This window comes from Falco punctatus (assembly GCF_963210335.1).
Source record: "Falco punctatus genome assembly, chromosome: 4".
NCBI lineage: Eukaryota > Metazoa > Chordata > Aves > Falconiformes > Falconidae > Falco > Falco punctatus.
In genome coordinates, this window is record NC_137583.1 from 50564213 (window position 1) to 50582010 (window position 17798).

The 17798-nt window shown below is 42.4% G+C and overlaps 1 protein-coding gene across 10 annotated transcripts in view; it reads right to left on the reverse strand.

Moving 5' to 3' along the window:
* Window positions 1-1632: 1632 nt before the first annotated feature.
* The window catches only part of SMARCD3 (SWI/SNF related BAF chromatin remodeling complex subunit D3), a 111374-nt gene continuing 95208 nt past the window's right edge, over window positions 1633-17798 (reverse strand). For all 10 annotated transcript variants that reach the window (XM_080382718.1, XM_080382720.1, XM_080382719.1 and 7 more), the window contains 5 exons: window positions 17104-17201; window positions 11398-11533; window positions 9159-9281; window positions 5840-5941; window positions 1633-5741 (listed from right to left, as the gene is read on the reverse strand). In XM_080382718.1, coding sequence (XP_080238844.1) covers window positions 5688-5741; window positions 5840-5941; window positions 9159-9281; window positions 11398-11533; window positions 17104-17201 — 513 coding nt within the window. In that variant the 3' untranslated portion in view covers window positions 1633-5687. The remainder of the gene's footprint in view (window positions 5742-5839; window positions 5942-9158; window positions 9282-11397; window positions 11534-17103; window positions 17202-17798) is intronic.

Here is a 17798-nt window from a genome sequence, read left to right on the forward strand (position 1 = left end):
AAAATGGGACACAGCAGAAGACAGAGGGATAAGGGAGGGAAAGAAAAGGCACAGGGAACTTGTAAAAAGAAAAAACCAAGAGATCAAAATTGTGATGGTGAACGGGATAGGGCTGGGGAGCAGACAGAACCGGTGAGGAAGAAGCACCAGGAAACTAAAACCAAGAATCTGCATTCCTCCTCTCAGAATCCTGGAAAAAAACAGCCTGCCCGTTGCTGCTCCAAAAGGAAGGGGATACAATGTGTAAGATTGTTGTTACAAGATAATTGCTGTTCTTGCTACTTGCTTTTCCATTAGAAGCATCCAGACTCATTTTTGCAAAGGCAAAATTAACTTTCATTAGTCTCAGCTGCTGAGATTTCCTAGACGACCCTTCAGAAACAATCTTCCCAATGTTAGGTGGAATATCTATGTAGATGTTTAGGATTTTTTTTTTTTTTTTCAAGTCTGCTTTCTTCTCAGATAAAGAAAGGTTCCTACTTCTGCTTTCCCTTTCACTGCGTTGCTGAAGTAATTCTAGGTCTTCCTTTCCTCTTTCACCTTCCTCTTTGTACTCTTCACCCACCCCACTTCTTTACATCACTCTCTCTTGACAGTCTGTTGAGCTAAGAAACCTCTATCCAGAAACAAAACCCTCTTCCCTGAGCTGGTGAATTGCAGCTGCTCATCCAGACAAAGGTTTCTAGTATTATTGGCTGTATAGTACCTCTGTTGGAAGGCTGCTAGCTGTTTGCATTGCTTACTCCGGGCTCCTCTTTAGTTAGAGGCTAATTTGTCCTGAGCTTAGCACTAGCAACTAAAGTAAATGAAGCCTTAGGCCAGATGAATTTTACTTCAACCTTTGGTTTTACCTATGGAAATTTAACCAGTAGATAAGGAACTGTAAGTAAAACTTTTAACTACAGGATATTCTGTAACAAAAGATAAGGAAATGCCTTAAGATGCAGACAAGAAGGGAGTCTGGAGGCTGCAGGAGCAAATCCGAAGAAGAACAAACAGGAATGGATGGGCATTAAGTGCCATCAGGAAATCAAGGGACCTACAGAGACTATAATATCCAGTAACAACTGACAGACGGGTCCCTCTTCAGAGGCACACAGCTCAAGTTGTAACTACTATGACATATTAAACACAATAGAAAGAGGAACTCTGATTCTTTTATTAAAGTGGAACATAAGGACGAGCCCCGTTGAGGTGGCACCCGCATAATTCCTACCATAGTCTAAGTGGTAACTGTATTATTCCCACAACTCTCAGCATCCACGCTCTATGCCCAGCTGCAAGTTTTTTGTTGACTATAATAACAGTGATAACGATAAATGTACTCCAAATGATCAAGTAACTGACCTGGAGAGGAGCCAGAACTCTCTAATGGCAAGGATTTCTCACTTACTCAGCATGGCAACAGCTGAAGGTAGAGTCCAGCGAAGAAACAAATTCACATAAGAAAGATCTAAAGAGCAACAGTCCTCACCTTTATCAAGTCCCATTAACCACCCCCACCCCCCCCGTGTGCATGCATGCATGCGCATACAAGTGAACAGAAATCCAAAACCATGAGAACATTATCAGGAGCAGAAAGAAACCCACCATACCTGCCTTTGTTAAGACACATAAGGTTAGTGCAAGAGATACAAAGAAACAAAGTATTTATTGTTAAAAGCTTTTCTACGCATCACTCAGCATCATACAATGAAGATATGGTGGCTACAGAGTAGGAGTCTCTCGCTCGCCCACTTGCTCCCCCCCTTTATACATGTATTCGCGCACTCTCACAAACCCACAGTTATATTTTTTTAATTGAGTTCCTTTCTTCAATGAGATTGGAAAAGGTGTTTATCATACAGGATCTGGCAGAACAGATACATCCTATTAAACAACAAAGCAGTTACAGAAAGGACACCTCTTTCTTCAGGAGAAGAGAGCTTTCTTTTCCCCGTCATCTTTGCACTGCCATAAAAGTGTTCCCAACACAAAAACAAGCCAAAAAAAACCCCCAATACCTGACTACAATTTTGGCAAAATTAGGAGCCCTAGGATATGCACTGATATTGATATATGCACCAATATCTTCACTCAGCTTCCACAGGTTAAATCCTAAACACGTGGTGTAAAAAAACTGACAGCTGAAACAATGTCTGCACTACAATTACCAACCCTTCTAAGTTGAACAACTGAATCCCTGTTGATAACAGTGCAAAATGTTTTAACAATGTGTCTCAAAGTTATTTGCAGAACATTTGGTTCCATCCCACACGCCCATTTCCCAGGCTACATATGAGTTGAGACTGGCTCTCTCCCACATGCTCTCTACATGTATACATACACACACGCAGACAAAATGTACTGACTCACTTGGATTGTGCTATTTCCAACAGTACTCCACACATTATCCTGTGCTATGTCTTACTGGCACTTCAGTGGTGCTCTGCTCCATCTTTTTATTTCCTTTTCCACTGCTGTATTCCTCTTTCTATGTCATATTCAAACATTTGCTTTCCCTCTAATTTCTAAGAAACACTTCGTCTAAATCCTGAAGCACAAAGGACTAAAAAGTGTTTCAAACCTGCCATGTCAACACTTCAGCTCCAGGATAGATTTCTCTTCTTTGATACTCCAGAATGGTTTTAACCCTTTCCTATTTTGTTGCTATGCTTTCTAACACCATCTATACATTTACGACTTCTATGCACATGATGTTTTTTTGCAGTATGCACAGATTTGTATTGTACTGTGGCAGCAACTGAAGACCCCAAAACATCATCTTGTCATCTGTCATACACACAGAAAGACAATTATCCTGAACTTACACAATTCCATACCTGGTCAGTATCACTGCCTTTCATTTTTGTATGCCCAAGCAGCATTTGGTCCAGTTCCTCCCAGTACTGCTCCATTATTTCACTTCAAATATAACTTCTCTTTTTTGCAAACAAGCAAGCTCCTGGCTGTGCTCCTGGAACACAGGACAAAATTTCTCTGTGCCTCTTCAGTAAAAGGCCTGACCTGCTTCTAAACACAGAAAACAAGCATCAAAATCTCAAACCTCAGTTTAACCAAACAAGACACCTGACAGCTATTCCTAACACTCACTGTTGGTGACCAGTCTTTTTATGTGCAGTAGGAATGTGGACAGTGGGATGTAAGAATTTAGATTTTGGATTGCCATCTTCAGTGGCTGACTCACGCACAGGCACACGTGCGTGCACACACAGGGACGGACACACACTTCAGCACAGCATTGGTGCTTAACACAACTTCATCTTCCAGTGATGCTGTTGTGAACACTGGGCAGCAGTGCCACATTAGTTTTGTTAATTTGCTCTGAAAGAGAGTCTGAAACAGATCCACCCAATTAATTCTACAGAGAGATTCTAAAAGCAGGCTGGACTCCATTATGCTTCCAGCTGTGGCACAACTGAAATTTCTTGGTACAAATATTTGCCACTTCAATGGAAAAGTTCTCAAAAACCAGAATTCCCTGGAAGACATCTTGCAGGCAACTACCCAAGTCCCGTGCCCTTCTCACATCCTTAAATACCTTTCCATTTCTTACTCCTGGAGACTGAATGCATCCCCTGAATGTAGCTGCTCTGTTTACCATATACAGAAAAGAGTTTTATACACTGGACAGCATGCACACAACTGACACAGCAGTGTAATAAATATGGAAGCACAGTAGCAGATGACTCCCACTGTTCTCCCTCATAATGCTTGCTTGTAGTCCAATTAGTTGCATCCTAAAGTAAATAAGATTTCAAGTCATTCACTGCCTGGCAGCCTCACAGTCCATCACTATTCAGTTTAAGACTGCAGGATTTCATGTTTCACTGAAAAAAGAGGTTTTAACACAACAAAAGTTCCAAAGTCATTCCCAGTAAAAACCTCAGGCAAAGAGGTACAGCTAGGCTTCTCACACCAGTCACTCTGCATGACAGTACTGCCATCATATGACACAGAACTGCAACAAAATGTAGATTTTCCAAGGCATCTCTGAACACAATGGACAGAGTAAAAAGCTATGGCACTATTAATGTGAAAGCAGAGGTATTAAATAAAGGGGTGGAAGAGTAGACTATCTCTTCTGTGACTGGACAGAAGAAACTTCCAAGCTCAACTAAGAAAGAGATTGGCAAAGATAGCAGAAGAGAAAAGGAAAAAAGGACAATACTACACCAAAATGCGTTATTCAGAAGAGCTGCCTCCCTTCTGTACCACATGTGAATCTGATTCTCCTTCCAAGAAAGGAGATGAAAGAGAGTAACCCAGAAGAGGATCCTGAGCGCCACATCACCCGGACAAAGAATTATACTTTGGCAGCTGCTTTTTGGACTAGAAATCATATTGGGCCATCAATTACAAACAAGTTGATGCACTACAAAAAATTAATGGAGGGGAAAGGACTTAATGAAGATGTCCCTGCTTCCAAGTAAATATGGTATAAATTCCACGTAGTCTGAATTTGTCATACATTTACGAAGAATGTTTTCCAACTGATATGTTCTCTGTGCTGTTTAAGGCTGATAGTGCTTTATAATTCAACAGCATCCTTTATAACCAATATGTATCATCTATGGGGGAACTGAATAATTCATAGTAAGAGGCAGTTCACCTATGATCAACATGTGAGACCAATCCAGGGACTCTGTTAACATCTTGAAGTAAAAGCGGCACTGCCACGTTATATGAAGTTAAGCTTCTTGGATTCTGCACCAATGTAACAATTAGGTAAGTTCTATTCAGTGCTGATCCCTACTGGCACACAGAGAAACATTTAAGAAATGTCGTATTTTACATATATGCTTTTTGTTAGTATCTGCTGTGTTCAAGGCAGGTATCAGCAAAGCACCATTAAGTTACTTTAAGTTCCTCAGAATGCCTCATTTCTTGCCTCAACCTCAGCTTTGCTAACCTCATTGATATTAGTGATGCCTAAGCAGCTCTTATCCTGGGGATAATTCTCTTCCTCTCAGTACAACATTACCACCATCTAGTGATATGTAATTCGGTCTACCCTTCACTGTAGGGACAATAGAAAGAGGAAGTATTAGAGTTTGCAGAAGAGATGTTCTGACTACACTTCTTTCTTCCAGAGGGGCTCTTCATTCCCGGAATGAAAATCCTCCTAGTTTGTTCTTACACATGGTGAGACGGCTTCTTGCACTGCTCCAGCTGGAATAAAAACTCTATTCAGGGACATAAAGCATTCCACAGCTATAAGAAAGACTATCTTGTCCAGTTTCAGAGAATTTACTATTTGAGACTCTTAGGTAACTGAGAACTGCATTTCTTTAAATCTGTAGTCTCCTGTAACACCTACCTCAACCTCCCCCATCAATGCCACCCATGATTCCATGCATAGCCCATTAGGATTTGCTGTGTAGTGTCTGAACTTTCCACTAAAACTTAATGATATGTGTTGATGAATGAACCTTTAATCTTCTTTAACACTGACACTTGCATGGCACTGTCTGTGGCCTGGAATGGTCTAAGACACCCACCCACCCCCACCCCCCCACGGGCAAGATTTTCAAGGGTCACTCTAAAGCTGGTGTTCTGACTGGTGTGTTGATGGTACATTCTCATCCAGTCAGGAAGCAGGTCCATGTGTAACAGTGAGCTAAGTAACACTGAAAAGTCCACTGGTTTGGTGGTCATGATGCCAATGGGATCTTGGTGAGCAGTACTTATGTGTTGCGCACGCCCAGAGACTGTTCCAGTTCCTGCCGGCGCTGCTGGATCTGAAAGAAAAAGAAAAACTGTACAGTTCAGCAGATTCAGTTGTCCAGTGGCAGGAAGATTTATTTATAAACCAACAGTATGGATAATTCCTTCATACCTTGCAGTAGAAATATCTGCTCACAGCCTCTTGAGACCATGGCTCATGATAAAATTCAGCTCTGCGTTCTTCCTCTGGGTTTCCAACTACATCAGTCATCACCTGTGACAAAATAAAAACATTTTTCACTATAGCTCTTCTACCACCTAGAGAAACATTCAGATTTACCTAGAGGCATAATTTATTTACATTACATCAAAAATGTTCAGGACAGTTCTCTAAGCCCAAGGCAAATGGACAATGAATGGCATGTCTGCTTGCTACCAAAACAAGACGGTGACACACAAACTGCCAGCTCTGAACAGGTCCTAACCTCTGCTCCTCATCTGTGCCAAGGAATAGTTCTAGACACCAGCAGTTGCCCAGCTAAGTGCCATGATCTCTAACAAGTTAACAGCATGGACAATTGAGTTCCAGTGTCCAGGAAAAGTTCCCCAGTACTGTATATTTTATTAAGCTATGTATCCAAAGAACCTCAGTAGTCACCCATACACAGGGTAATAACTTGAAATTGTTAAGGTATTCACATCAGATTGAAGCACAACTCTGCACCAGCATTGCCCTTATCTCAAAGCTTACCTTACCTTAATTTCAAGGAAAGTTCTGATGGGGAAAGCATTAAGGAAAAATAACTCTATTGAAATGTAAGGAACAGAAAACCTGTGTCATTCCAAAATGGCCAGAGTCCTGAGCTGATTTTTCAGTCTCTATGCAACTGCCAAGAAAGCAAGATTTGAAAAACTGGCAAGTTGTTGAAGGAATTAGTGAATGGGACTACCTGGAAAACTGCCCTTAGATACAAAGGAGCTGAACAGAGCTGGCTGCATTTTAGGGACATTTTTCTCAGGAGTAAAAGAGCTCTAAATTCCAATGTGTAGGAAACTAGGCAAGGAAGGCAGAGACCAGCATGGCTCAGTAAGGACCTCCTGGTCAAATCAAGGTCTAAGAAGGAAATGCACAGGCAGTGGAACCAGGAACATGTATCCTGGGAAAAATATAGGGATGCTGCCCAGATGTGTAGGCATGGGCTCAGGAAAAGCTAAGGCACAGGTGGAGCTGAATTTGGCAAGGGATATGAAGAATAATAATAAGGGCTTCTACAGGTACATTGGTCATAAAAGGAATGTTCCCCTCCCCAATAAGTAAGATAGGAGAGCTAGGGACAACCAATATGGAGAAAGCCAAGTTAATCAACCATTTTTTCTTGCCTCAGTTTTCAATGGCAATCTCTCTTCCCACGTCTCTCAAGTCCCTGAAGCTCAAGGAGGAAAGAAGTCCCTCCCATCACAGAAGATCAGGTTTGAAACCATCTGAGGAACTTGAACATACAAAAGTCCATGGGACCTGAAAAAATGCATGCCAGGGTCCTGAGTCACAAAGCCACTCTCCAACATATTTGAAAATTATTGGCAAAGTCCCCAGTGACTGGAAAAAGGGAAACATCTCACTCATTTTTACAAAGGAGGACCCTGGGAACTACTGACCAGTCAGCCTCACCTCTGTGCCCAGTAAGATTATGGAACAGATCCTCCTAGAAGACATGTCAGAACATATGGAATGCAAGGAGGTGATGAGAGACAGCCAACATGGCTTCACCAAAGGCAAACTGTGTGTGACCATCTAGTGGCCTTCAACAATGGAGTGACTGCACTGGTGGATAATGGAAGAGCAACTGATGTCATCACCTGGGTCAGGGCAATCCTCAGTACCAACACAGACAGAAGGATGAACAGATTTAGAACAGCCCTGCAGATAAGGATTTGGGGATACTGATGGACCAAAAATTAGATATAATCTGGCCCTGTGTGCTTGCAGCCCAGAAAGCCAACCATATCCTGGGCTGCATCCAAAGCAGCGTGGCCAGCAGGTCAAGGGAGGTGATTCTCCTCCTCTATTCTGCTCTGGTGAAATGCCACCTGGAGCACTGCGCCCAGCTGTGCAGTCCACAGTACAAGAAAGACATGGACCTGCTAAAGTAGGTCCAGAGGAGGCCACAAAAACAGAGAGCTGGAGCACCTCTACTGTGAGGACAGGCTGAGAGAGCTGGGGCTGTTAAACCTGGAGAAGGGAAGGCTCCAGGGAGACCTTATTGCAGCCTTCAAATACTTAAAGGGGGCTCATAAGAAAGATGGAGAGAGACTTTTTACCAAGGCCTGTAGTGACAGGATAAGAGGGAATGGGTTTAAACTGAAAGACAGTAGGTTTAGTTAGATATAAAGAAAACTCTTTTTATGAGAGTGCTCAGGCACCAGCATAGGCTGCCCAGAGCAGCTGTGGGTGCCCCAGCCCTGGCAGTGCCCAAGGCCAGGCTGGATCGGACTGGGAGCCACCTGGGCTAGTGGAAAGTGTCCCTGCCTGTGGCAGGGGGCTGGAACTAGATGATCTTTAAGGTCCCTTCCAACTTGAACTATTCTATAGCAAAAAATTAAATTCTGATGACTAAGTCTCCATCATCACAGAAACAAGGGTAAACACAAAATTACTAGCATCTTCTGTAGAGTACTATTGTGCAGTCACAATTCTGATGCTAGCAGGGCAGAACATTACAGAGAAACCCCTTATGGGACTGGTTGTCAGGTAGAGTGCCTGACTTCAGCTAGAGAAGCTCCACGTTATCTTAGTTTGTAAGGTCTTCAAGCTAAAAGCTGCTTTAAACATTCTTTCAGAAGCCTGTCCCCTTTTGAATACAATATAAATAATAATAATCTTAACAGCAGATTTTTGAAGACTGTCGACAGACTAGACATTTATATTTGAAAGACAGAAGGATTTTATCGAAGTAATTTCATGGATTCATTAATATAATTGGTTTTGAGGGATCTGAGTTAAAGGCACAAAGTGTGAAACTTTATGAGGAACAAAAAAAATCATTTCTGCTGGCAAAACAAATTAACTTCTTCACATTCCATTTCTTGGATATCTCAAAGCTAAGCCCAAAGGCAGCAGAAATCTGCCTATTTCTTATACAGATTAAGTTACAAACTAAAAAAACATCCAAAATGTGTTATAATACCATGGGATGTTCCTGCTGAGTTTTATACAGCTTTAATTTTATGGAATACACCAACACAGCCCTGCACTTCCATCTTACTGTCTAATCACAAATTCACCTACCACGCCCATTAAGCACCGCTGTTCCACTGGAAGTGGAAACTGTCTTTCCTGTGTACTGTCTGCTCTGGGATGGCAGTGTTCCACTCATTGTCTGTTTCCCACCAATTCGTCATCCTGGATGTTTTAGCTATGAACTCTATTACACATTTATATAAAATTCTTACATTCTGTTCCACTATTCATTCTTCTCCAAACCTTAGCTCACCTTAAGATCCCTACTTTGGGATCGGAGAAGGTCTTGGATGTATCCTTTTGGATCTTTGGAGAAACTCAGCATGAAATCACGTTGAATTTTTAACTGGTTTATGGATTCGATTGTCTCATGAATCTAAGAGAAGAGAACAAAGAAGATGTTACTTAATTCCTCCCATGCTCCAGTGACCCTGAGGTCAGCACCATTAGCATATTTGTACTTCTTCCAACGTACAAAGGCTTGTGCAGGTTCCCACTACTTTTTCCCTTCGACGGAGTTAACCACAATCCTGAAATTACATTTTCGTTTCACTTGTACTTCTGCAATACAAGTAGGTACAGGATTCTTCTTCACTTCCTGCGCTGAACTGCTGGATGGCATGCTATGTACAATACTGAAGAGCTAAGTCATGTGACTGTACAATGTAGTAATTTCCTGTGTATAATCACTCTTTCTGCCAAGTCTGGGATTTTTCAGGAAAGGTGTTATATAAGTATGTCTTTAAACAGTGCCCAACGTAAGAAAGCAGTTATTCCCTTGTTCAATCATCAGCATATCTTCAATACCCTGCTGTGATCCTTAAAGCCTCTAGTGGTTGCCAGATGAAGTCCACGTTAAATGAACTCACATAAGAGCCATGAATTCTAGACATTTTCTTGTGAGAAAGCCTATTAAAGTCACAATGGCTGCAAAAAGAAGGGAGTGTGAACAATGAGAAATCGGGAGTATTGAAGGTTTATAGAAAATGAGTTGTATCTTCAGCAATATTAGGAAAGAAATTAGCATTAACCAGCAGGGAAGAATGAAGACTCCAAAGAGAAGTAAAGGTCCTATAATTATCCTGGATAACAAAATCAAGTACAATCAATGAGAGGACAGTTAATGAATCGTTTGCACCACACACAGAGAAGCAAACTTTTGTTATTCTATTCCTCTGAAATTCTAGTTTGAGGTCCTAAACCTATCTTGTTTAGTTTCTTGTATACATCTAGGCACATGGGAGAAAATAATCCCCTGATCTGGCTATGCCATCGAGGCCACTAATGTAGGCACAACTATACAGTATGTTAACAAAGAGAGCTGCTGTCAACTTAAAATCGTTCCTTATTTGGGAAAATGATGTAGCCATGCTGGAGAGAAATCTGCTGGCATGCACTGACTCCCCACTAGATGACCTTGTAGCACCACAGCGATAAATAGTACAGACATTAGACAGCAGTCATGCCTGTTTGCCCAGAAATGACTTCAGTCACTTCACTAATCACAGCTTGCCCGCTGCTGTAGCAAATGCCAAAAAAAGAGGTGATACAGACATGGGAAAAGGTGAGCTGGACTGGAAACAGGATAGTCCTATGTCTGTGGCATGCAAGCCTATACAGGCCAGGAATCAACTGGCTGAGCAGCTGCTCTGCTCCAATAGGACCTTTCTCAAGAGCCATAAACAAAAGATGCTGTAACAGTTACCAGGATCCATAGGACTGCTGGTGTCCAACTCCCCTTTAAAATCACACGAACACCAGAGTTTAATGTATTTGTTTGTATTAGATGTAAACAAACAGAAACTGGGCCTGACGGTATGTCACATAAATCATCTCTGGTCCAGGATGACCATCATCTTCTGACTTGGCTTTGAGAAGCCACTTTTGTTTACCCCTTACCAAGCCACATCAGCCATTTACACATGTGTCAAAACCTGGCTAACAGTCCTCATGACGGAATCTCTTAATACAGCCTGCAGACCTCACCACTGCAGTAAGACAGATACTATTATTTGAAGCACACATGGTCCTCTTTCAGTAACACTGAAAACAAGTCTGCCAAACTGCTCCAATACATTTTTCGTATTTACATCTACTGCAAAGGGCTGTTCTGCCACCATGTATGCACAAAACACATCCGGAGGATAGGATTTTCTTAGCTTTGCCTTACAGCAATTTAGCAAGACACCATGACTTCTCAATAAAAATTTATAGTCAAACAGTTCAGATGATTCCGGAATGCCAGGAGGCTCATTATACTACCTGCGAAACTCTGCTTCTATCACCTTGACAACCGTTAACTGGGCCTGGATCAAATCCTAAGTGGGAATGCGACCCACCCCTCCGTATTCCCATTGCATGTGGCTGATTCATCCCTTGAAAGCACATCCCACTGAGAAGTCCCTGTCTCACAACATTACCTTGACGTGTGACACCAAACCCACATGAAGGTACACAATGAGTATATTTGACATGTGATACTGGGCTAGTACCTTGTTGTCCAATGCTGTAATCTCCTGTTGGTTAGCTGTTGAGAGAAGAAAACTACTCATCTGTCCCTTTAATGGGTCTTCAACTTCTACATCTATATCATAACAAGCTGTCTTCTTCTGATCGTTGGGGTCAACACTATGGAAAGTATAACAGAAGATCATGAGAACTGCTATAACGAATCAGAATAAATAGCCATCCAGCCCAGAACACACTCTTTGGTAAAGCCTAAAGCCTGTTGCAGATGCTGTCAGAAGAGTTTAGGAACAGGGTATCTTCATATATTTTTATATCCTAGTAGCATATCCTCTCTTCTTTCATCAGTCAGAATTCAGAGACTTTTGAGCTGGAGCTTTTGCCCAGACCATCAACTTTAATAGCTACTAATGGACATAGTCTTCATTAAATTGTCTAAAATCTTCCTAAGACCTATAACTCTGTTACTAAGTTGTAACTCTGGCTTCCAAAGCAGTCCCCAGTGGTAAACACCATACTGGTACAGTCTCTGCTTGACTGCACTTTTTTTGAGATAGGGTAAGTAGAACTGTACACTACCATTCTGGATGTGAGCACATAATGACATTTTATTTGGTTCCTGGTTCCTTCTCTTATAATTCCTAGCACTGTAATCGTTTTGGCAGCTATGCAGCACTGCAATGATTCCTAGATACTTCTTAAGAGGTAGCAGTGAATTTGGGGATCACTACCTTTTTTGTTAAGTTGCCTGCTTAATTCTTCAAAGAATACAGCCAGTCATACCTTCCTGTTCCAGAAGCTATATTGACTCTTCCTCAGTACGTTACAGGTCTATTAACTCCATTCTCTACTGCAGTTAGTACCAATTGGCTTCCAATATTCAGGATTGGTCTTGGTATGTTTTTGGTATCACGTTAACTACCATCCTTCTAGCAGTAACACATGGTACAGAATCACAGAATCATTCAGATTGGATTTTAAGATCATCAAGTCCAACTGTTAACCCAGCACTGCCAAGCTGACCACTAAACCATGTCCCTAAGCGCCACATCTACAGCTCTTTTAAGTCTCTCCAGGGACGGTGACTCCACCACCTCCCTAGGCAGCCTGTTGCAGCACTTGGCAACCATTTTGGTGAAGAACTTTTTCCTAATATTGAATCTAAACCTCCCCTGGCACAACTTGAGGCCGTTTCCTCTTGTCCTGTTGCTTGTTACCTGGGAACAGAGACTGATCCCCCTTGCCTACAGCCCCCTGTCAGGCAGCTGCAGAAAGCGAGGTCCCCCTTGAGCCCCCTTCTCTCCAGGCTGAACCCCCAGCTCCCCCCACCGCCCCCCACCAGGCTGGTGCCCCAGCCCCTTCCCCAGCCCCCTGCCCGGCTCTGGACACGCTCCAGCCCCTCAGGGTCTGGCTGGTGCTGAGGGGCCCAAACTGAGCCCAGCATTCGAGGGGTGCCCCCCCCCCCCCAGTGCCCAGCGCAGGGCAACAGTAGTTGACAGTTAAGCAATTTCATGAGAGTCATACATTAAAACCCATTTACAACTCCTCACTCAGTGTGTGTTGAATGTATATGACTTTAAAAAGTTTGTCAGACACACTTGTTCCATCTGCCCTCCAAAACCCACACTGCAAAGGTATGGGGCCTTCACTAATCTCTAAAGATAATACTGATTAGATTTTTTTTTTTATCTTCTTATATAACTTTAAGCAGCTGCTTTTCTTCCAAACCCAGGGTTTTTTAAACCTTAGTAATTTCTCATTTTCAACAGAAGGCTTCCTACTTCCAATATATTTCAACCAATCTTACTATTATTCTTTCATCTTTAACAAGCTAAGTATCAGTATTATTCTTTGGCTTGTACTATCCTAAATTTGTATTTAATTTGTTGGGGTTTAGACTTAATGCTTACTTTCTCTTTATCTCTAGACTTAAGTTTCTCAGCAAGAAAACAGTTTTTCAGCCCAGTAGTTCGTAAATCGAACTTTGGTCATTGCCACTCATAATACAAAAATGTTGGCTTCTCGACACTATTTTTGAGATGTCTAGGTTCTGTGCATCTGCTGTAGGTAGTAGAAGAATTGGCTCAGGATATAACTGAGCTTGTTAAGATGAGGGAGCAAAAGAACTTCCATGGATGGATTTGCATCAGAAGTGTTGCAAGCAGGTGGAGGGAAGCAATCCTTCTCTGCACTTGGCACTGGTGAGGAAACACCTGGAGTACTGTGTTCAGTGCTGGGCTTCCCAGTACAAGAGAGACATGGAGCTACTCAAGACAGTTACATGAAGGTCTGTGAAGATAGTTACGGCATTAGAGCACCCCACACCCAGCCTGAAGATCTGGGACTGTTCAGCCTAGGCGACAGAAAGCAGGGATTGGGACAAAAGTTGCTGATACCAGAATGCAGGGTTTAAAGAGGATGAAGCCAGGCTCTTCTCAGGGGTGCACACTGAAACACCAGAGTATACCAGGAACTTTTTTACTGTAAGGGTGACCAAGCACCTGGCACAGGCTTCTCAGAGAGGTGAGCCAGCTGTGGCAAAGGCCAGCTGCAGAAGGGGCTGCTAGCACAAGCACTGCTGTCGAGTCCACGAAGGAGGCTGCTCCTGGCCACGCTGCACTGGCGAACGTGCACCTGGACTTGTGGGCACCGGCCACCCAGAGGTGACGCTCGGCAGCAAGGCCCGCAGAGGACGGCCAGGATATGGCGGGGCTGGAGCACACGCCTGCTCGGAGAAGCTGCAGGAGCTGGGTTTGTTCAGCCTTGAGAAGAGGAAAGAGAGGTCCTGCTGGGGAGCGCAACCGCCCCGTGGGGCAGCGAGGGAAGGACGGAGCCGGCCTCCCCTTGGCGGTGCACAGCAGCAGCGTGGGAGGGCAACACGAGCTCGCTGCAATGTGGGCAACCAACTCGGTATAAGGAACAGAAAGAAAATGTTTTGGTTTAAATGATGATGGTGGTCAAAAGGGGAAAATCAAGAGCTAACCTGTTTGCAATAGGAGAATATTGGAGAGCTATGCTTTTTAGCCTACTTATGTAATGTTAATAGTGTGGGAGATGGCTTGCTGCTTTGTAGAAATTGGAAATTCCACAGATGTTTCTCTTTATACCCCAATTTCAGGTGTGTCAGCTGCAACACAGAGGGAAACTCAAGGAAAGCTCCAGCTTGAGCTCGGGTAAGAAGATTTGAATTCTAACAGTTTTAAATTTGGTGCATTCAGTACTGCACATATCAGAAACTATACATGCTGAATTTTTTACCTGCATTCTGCATTCTCTTTGAGTCTACCTAATATTTTAAATTTTTACCAAGACTTTCTGTCCATCTATACCTCATTTCCACTTCAATCCCACTGCATTTTTTGTTTTCTTTTTCAAAAAGGGGGTGTGGTTGCTGTCTGAAGACTGGTCCTAAAACACTATTATTTCTAGAATGACTTTATAATAATTCACATTTTAGTCTCTGTGCACGTACGCTAAAACTAGAATGAATAATTGTGATCTAGTTGACCGTATAAAAGAGAGGCCTGATGTCCTGGCTTCAGCTGAGATAGAGTTAATTTTCTTCTTAGTAGCTGGTGCCATGCAGTGTTTTGGATTTGGTGTGACAACAGTGTTGATGGCCCACTGATGGTTTGGGCTGTTGCTGGGAGTTGTTTATACTAAGTCAAGAACTTATCAGTTCCCCAGGCCCTGCCAGCAAGAGGGTTGGGGGGGCACAAGAAATTGTGGGGCACACAGCCAGGACAGATGACTTTAACTGGCCAAAAGGACATTCCATACCATGGGACATCAAGCTGGGAAAAGAAGAAAGAAGAGGGGGGACGTTCAAAGTGATGGTGTTTGTCTTTCCATGCAACCATTACACACGCTGGAGCCCTGCTGTCCTGGGGATGGCTGAATGCCTGCCTGCCCATGGGATGTGGTGAAGGAACTCCTTGGTTTGCTCTCCTTGTGTGCGTGGCTTTTGCTTTACCTATTAAACTGCCTTTATCTCAGCCCACAGGTTTTCCCACTTTGACCTTTCTGACTCTCTCCCCCATCCTGACGTAGCGGTGGTGAGTGAGTGTCTGTGTGGGGCTGAGTTGCTGGCTGGGGCTAAACCATGACAAGCATTTGGCAAACTGTTTCAGTGGTTGACTACATTCACTCTTAAAAATGTAATGCTGGGGGGCAGGGCAGAGGGTCTGTGAGAGTCCGTTTAGAGGTCAGCTGGACTAGGCCCCGCAGGATCCAGATATAATTTGAACCTGCTTTGAGCTGGGAGGGGGAAGCTCTAGATGACCACCAGAGATCCTTTTACTGCACATTATTCTGTGATTTTATGAGTCTAAACCTACTTACTTTCTATAAACTCAGTGCCATACTTTCAGATTTATTTTAGCTTAGCTCAAGAATGTAAAGACTCTATGGCAAAAGTATTCCCAGTATTCCCTGTTCTCAGGAAATCCGTGCTTCCCCTTTGCAGAGCTCTGTGTTGGTGCACCATAGTGATGCCAGGCACTGTGTGCTGCACACAGTGTGTCAGACAAAGCCAGGATACATGAGGTCCTGCTCCTTAGCTTGTACCTAACAGAAAACCTACTGCCTCCAGACCTCTTTGCCATCTCTCTGGCCCTAGAAACATAACCATCAGCTCTTTGTAATTTTTCTCCAAGACAATAACTATGTATCTCACAGGACCAGCTTTTTTTGGCCCATCAAATAGGTCAGTGAGCTGACTTCAGTGACAACATATACACTGCTATCAATCTGCATGGTAGTCAAGCTTCTTTTTGATTACTCTGTTTTGTATAGTCAAATGAATCAAAAAGCAAATTTTATTTTGATAGGCTATGTAATATTTAAACTTCTTATCACATATATTACAAATTGAAACTAAAGAATCCAATTTTAAGCATACTCAGAAACATTTGTTGTTAATATTCTGCAAGAAATCGAATCACTATGCTTGATTAACAATAATGTTTACACACCCAGAATCAGAGTTTTTACCAAGACCACAAAGGAACTTGAGAACGACTGAAATATCTTACCAGCAAGGTTGCAATCCCCAGATGTCACTTTATCCCCAACCTTCAAACACACAGCTGTCACTTCAATACGGAATGTGCCGGAAATGCCCTAGATAGCTGAATGCTGTATTTCATCTACTGTGCCAGAAATACATGTTTTGACAAGGATGCCAGAAGCTCAGTATCTTGGTCATTACCTTCTCTGAATCTAGGCATTTTTTACTGTAAATCTCTTGAGATCTCTGACTAATAGGCATTCTTAGAATAAGGCTAATCCCGAAAGAGCTGACCCAATCCCAGCAAAGCATGCACAGACTGGCCACTGTATTTGAAACTGTAATAATGTTGTACATCTTACATAGTAACTCAGTGATTACAATGATTCCCCATGATGTATAGTACCTTTTTTCAGTTCCCTTTTTCCCCTCTAAGGGGATTCAAACTCTCATTCCTCTCCCCTTAGGAAAAAACCTGACCAACTCTCAGTGGTAGTCTATTAGGGATAAAAATAAGTTGTTTTGCATACTCCTAAAGAACTGGTGCCATTCTATTGAAAATAATTCAGAATTATATTGACCAGAATGACACAGAGAATGAACACAAAACAAAGTCTGGAAGTTATAAAAACTGGATGGTGGTCCCTGATACTGTAGCTGTTTCTGTATTTTTATATAGCGAGTGTTTCGCACGTGACAGTGCTGAGCAGACTGACCAGCTTACCTGATGATATGGTTTATCACTATAGGGTCTGGTGGGAGCAGCAGGTTAGTGAGTCTCTGAGGAATTTCAGAAAACTTTAGCCGTGGACAGTCAAAGATCTGGAATACAATAAAACGTGTTATCCTTGTCCAAAAGCTAACTTGCAATTAAATGAGGAAGTAAGAAATCAACAGTTCAAAAGCAAGGTGATTTTAAAGCTATAATTCTGGCTCCTTGCACAGAATAAATTTTTGGTCACTTCTGCCCCTGCAAATTGCTGCTGTACTTAGAATCAGGCTAGCTGACAGATACATCAAATGAAAACAATTTCAGATGTTCCACTTCCGGTTTATCTGCTGAAGGGCACAGGCCACTTTAACGGGACATTGGGATCAACTGTATCAATAATGGGAGAGAAGTGAACACTTCCTCTCCCACTAAGGGTTTGCAGCAGCATATTGTAAAGAAAACAGATTTTTTTTTACCAGAGGAAATAAAAGTAGAAAAAGGTTGTGTGTTTGTTTTTTTTTTTTTTTCCCAAGGCATATTTCCTGCAGTATTTTGTGCTAAAGAAAGCATTTTTGGATTTTAAAACCATTTGCAATTTTCTTTTTTAAGATTATGGGGAAAAAATGTCAACATGGTTTCACTTATTTTTAACATGGTTTCACTTATTTTTAACCAAAATCTAAACACCCTCTTGGAAGGGATCCACT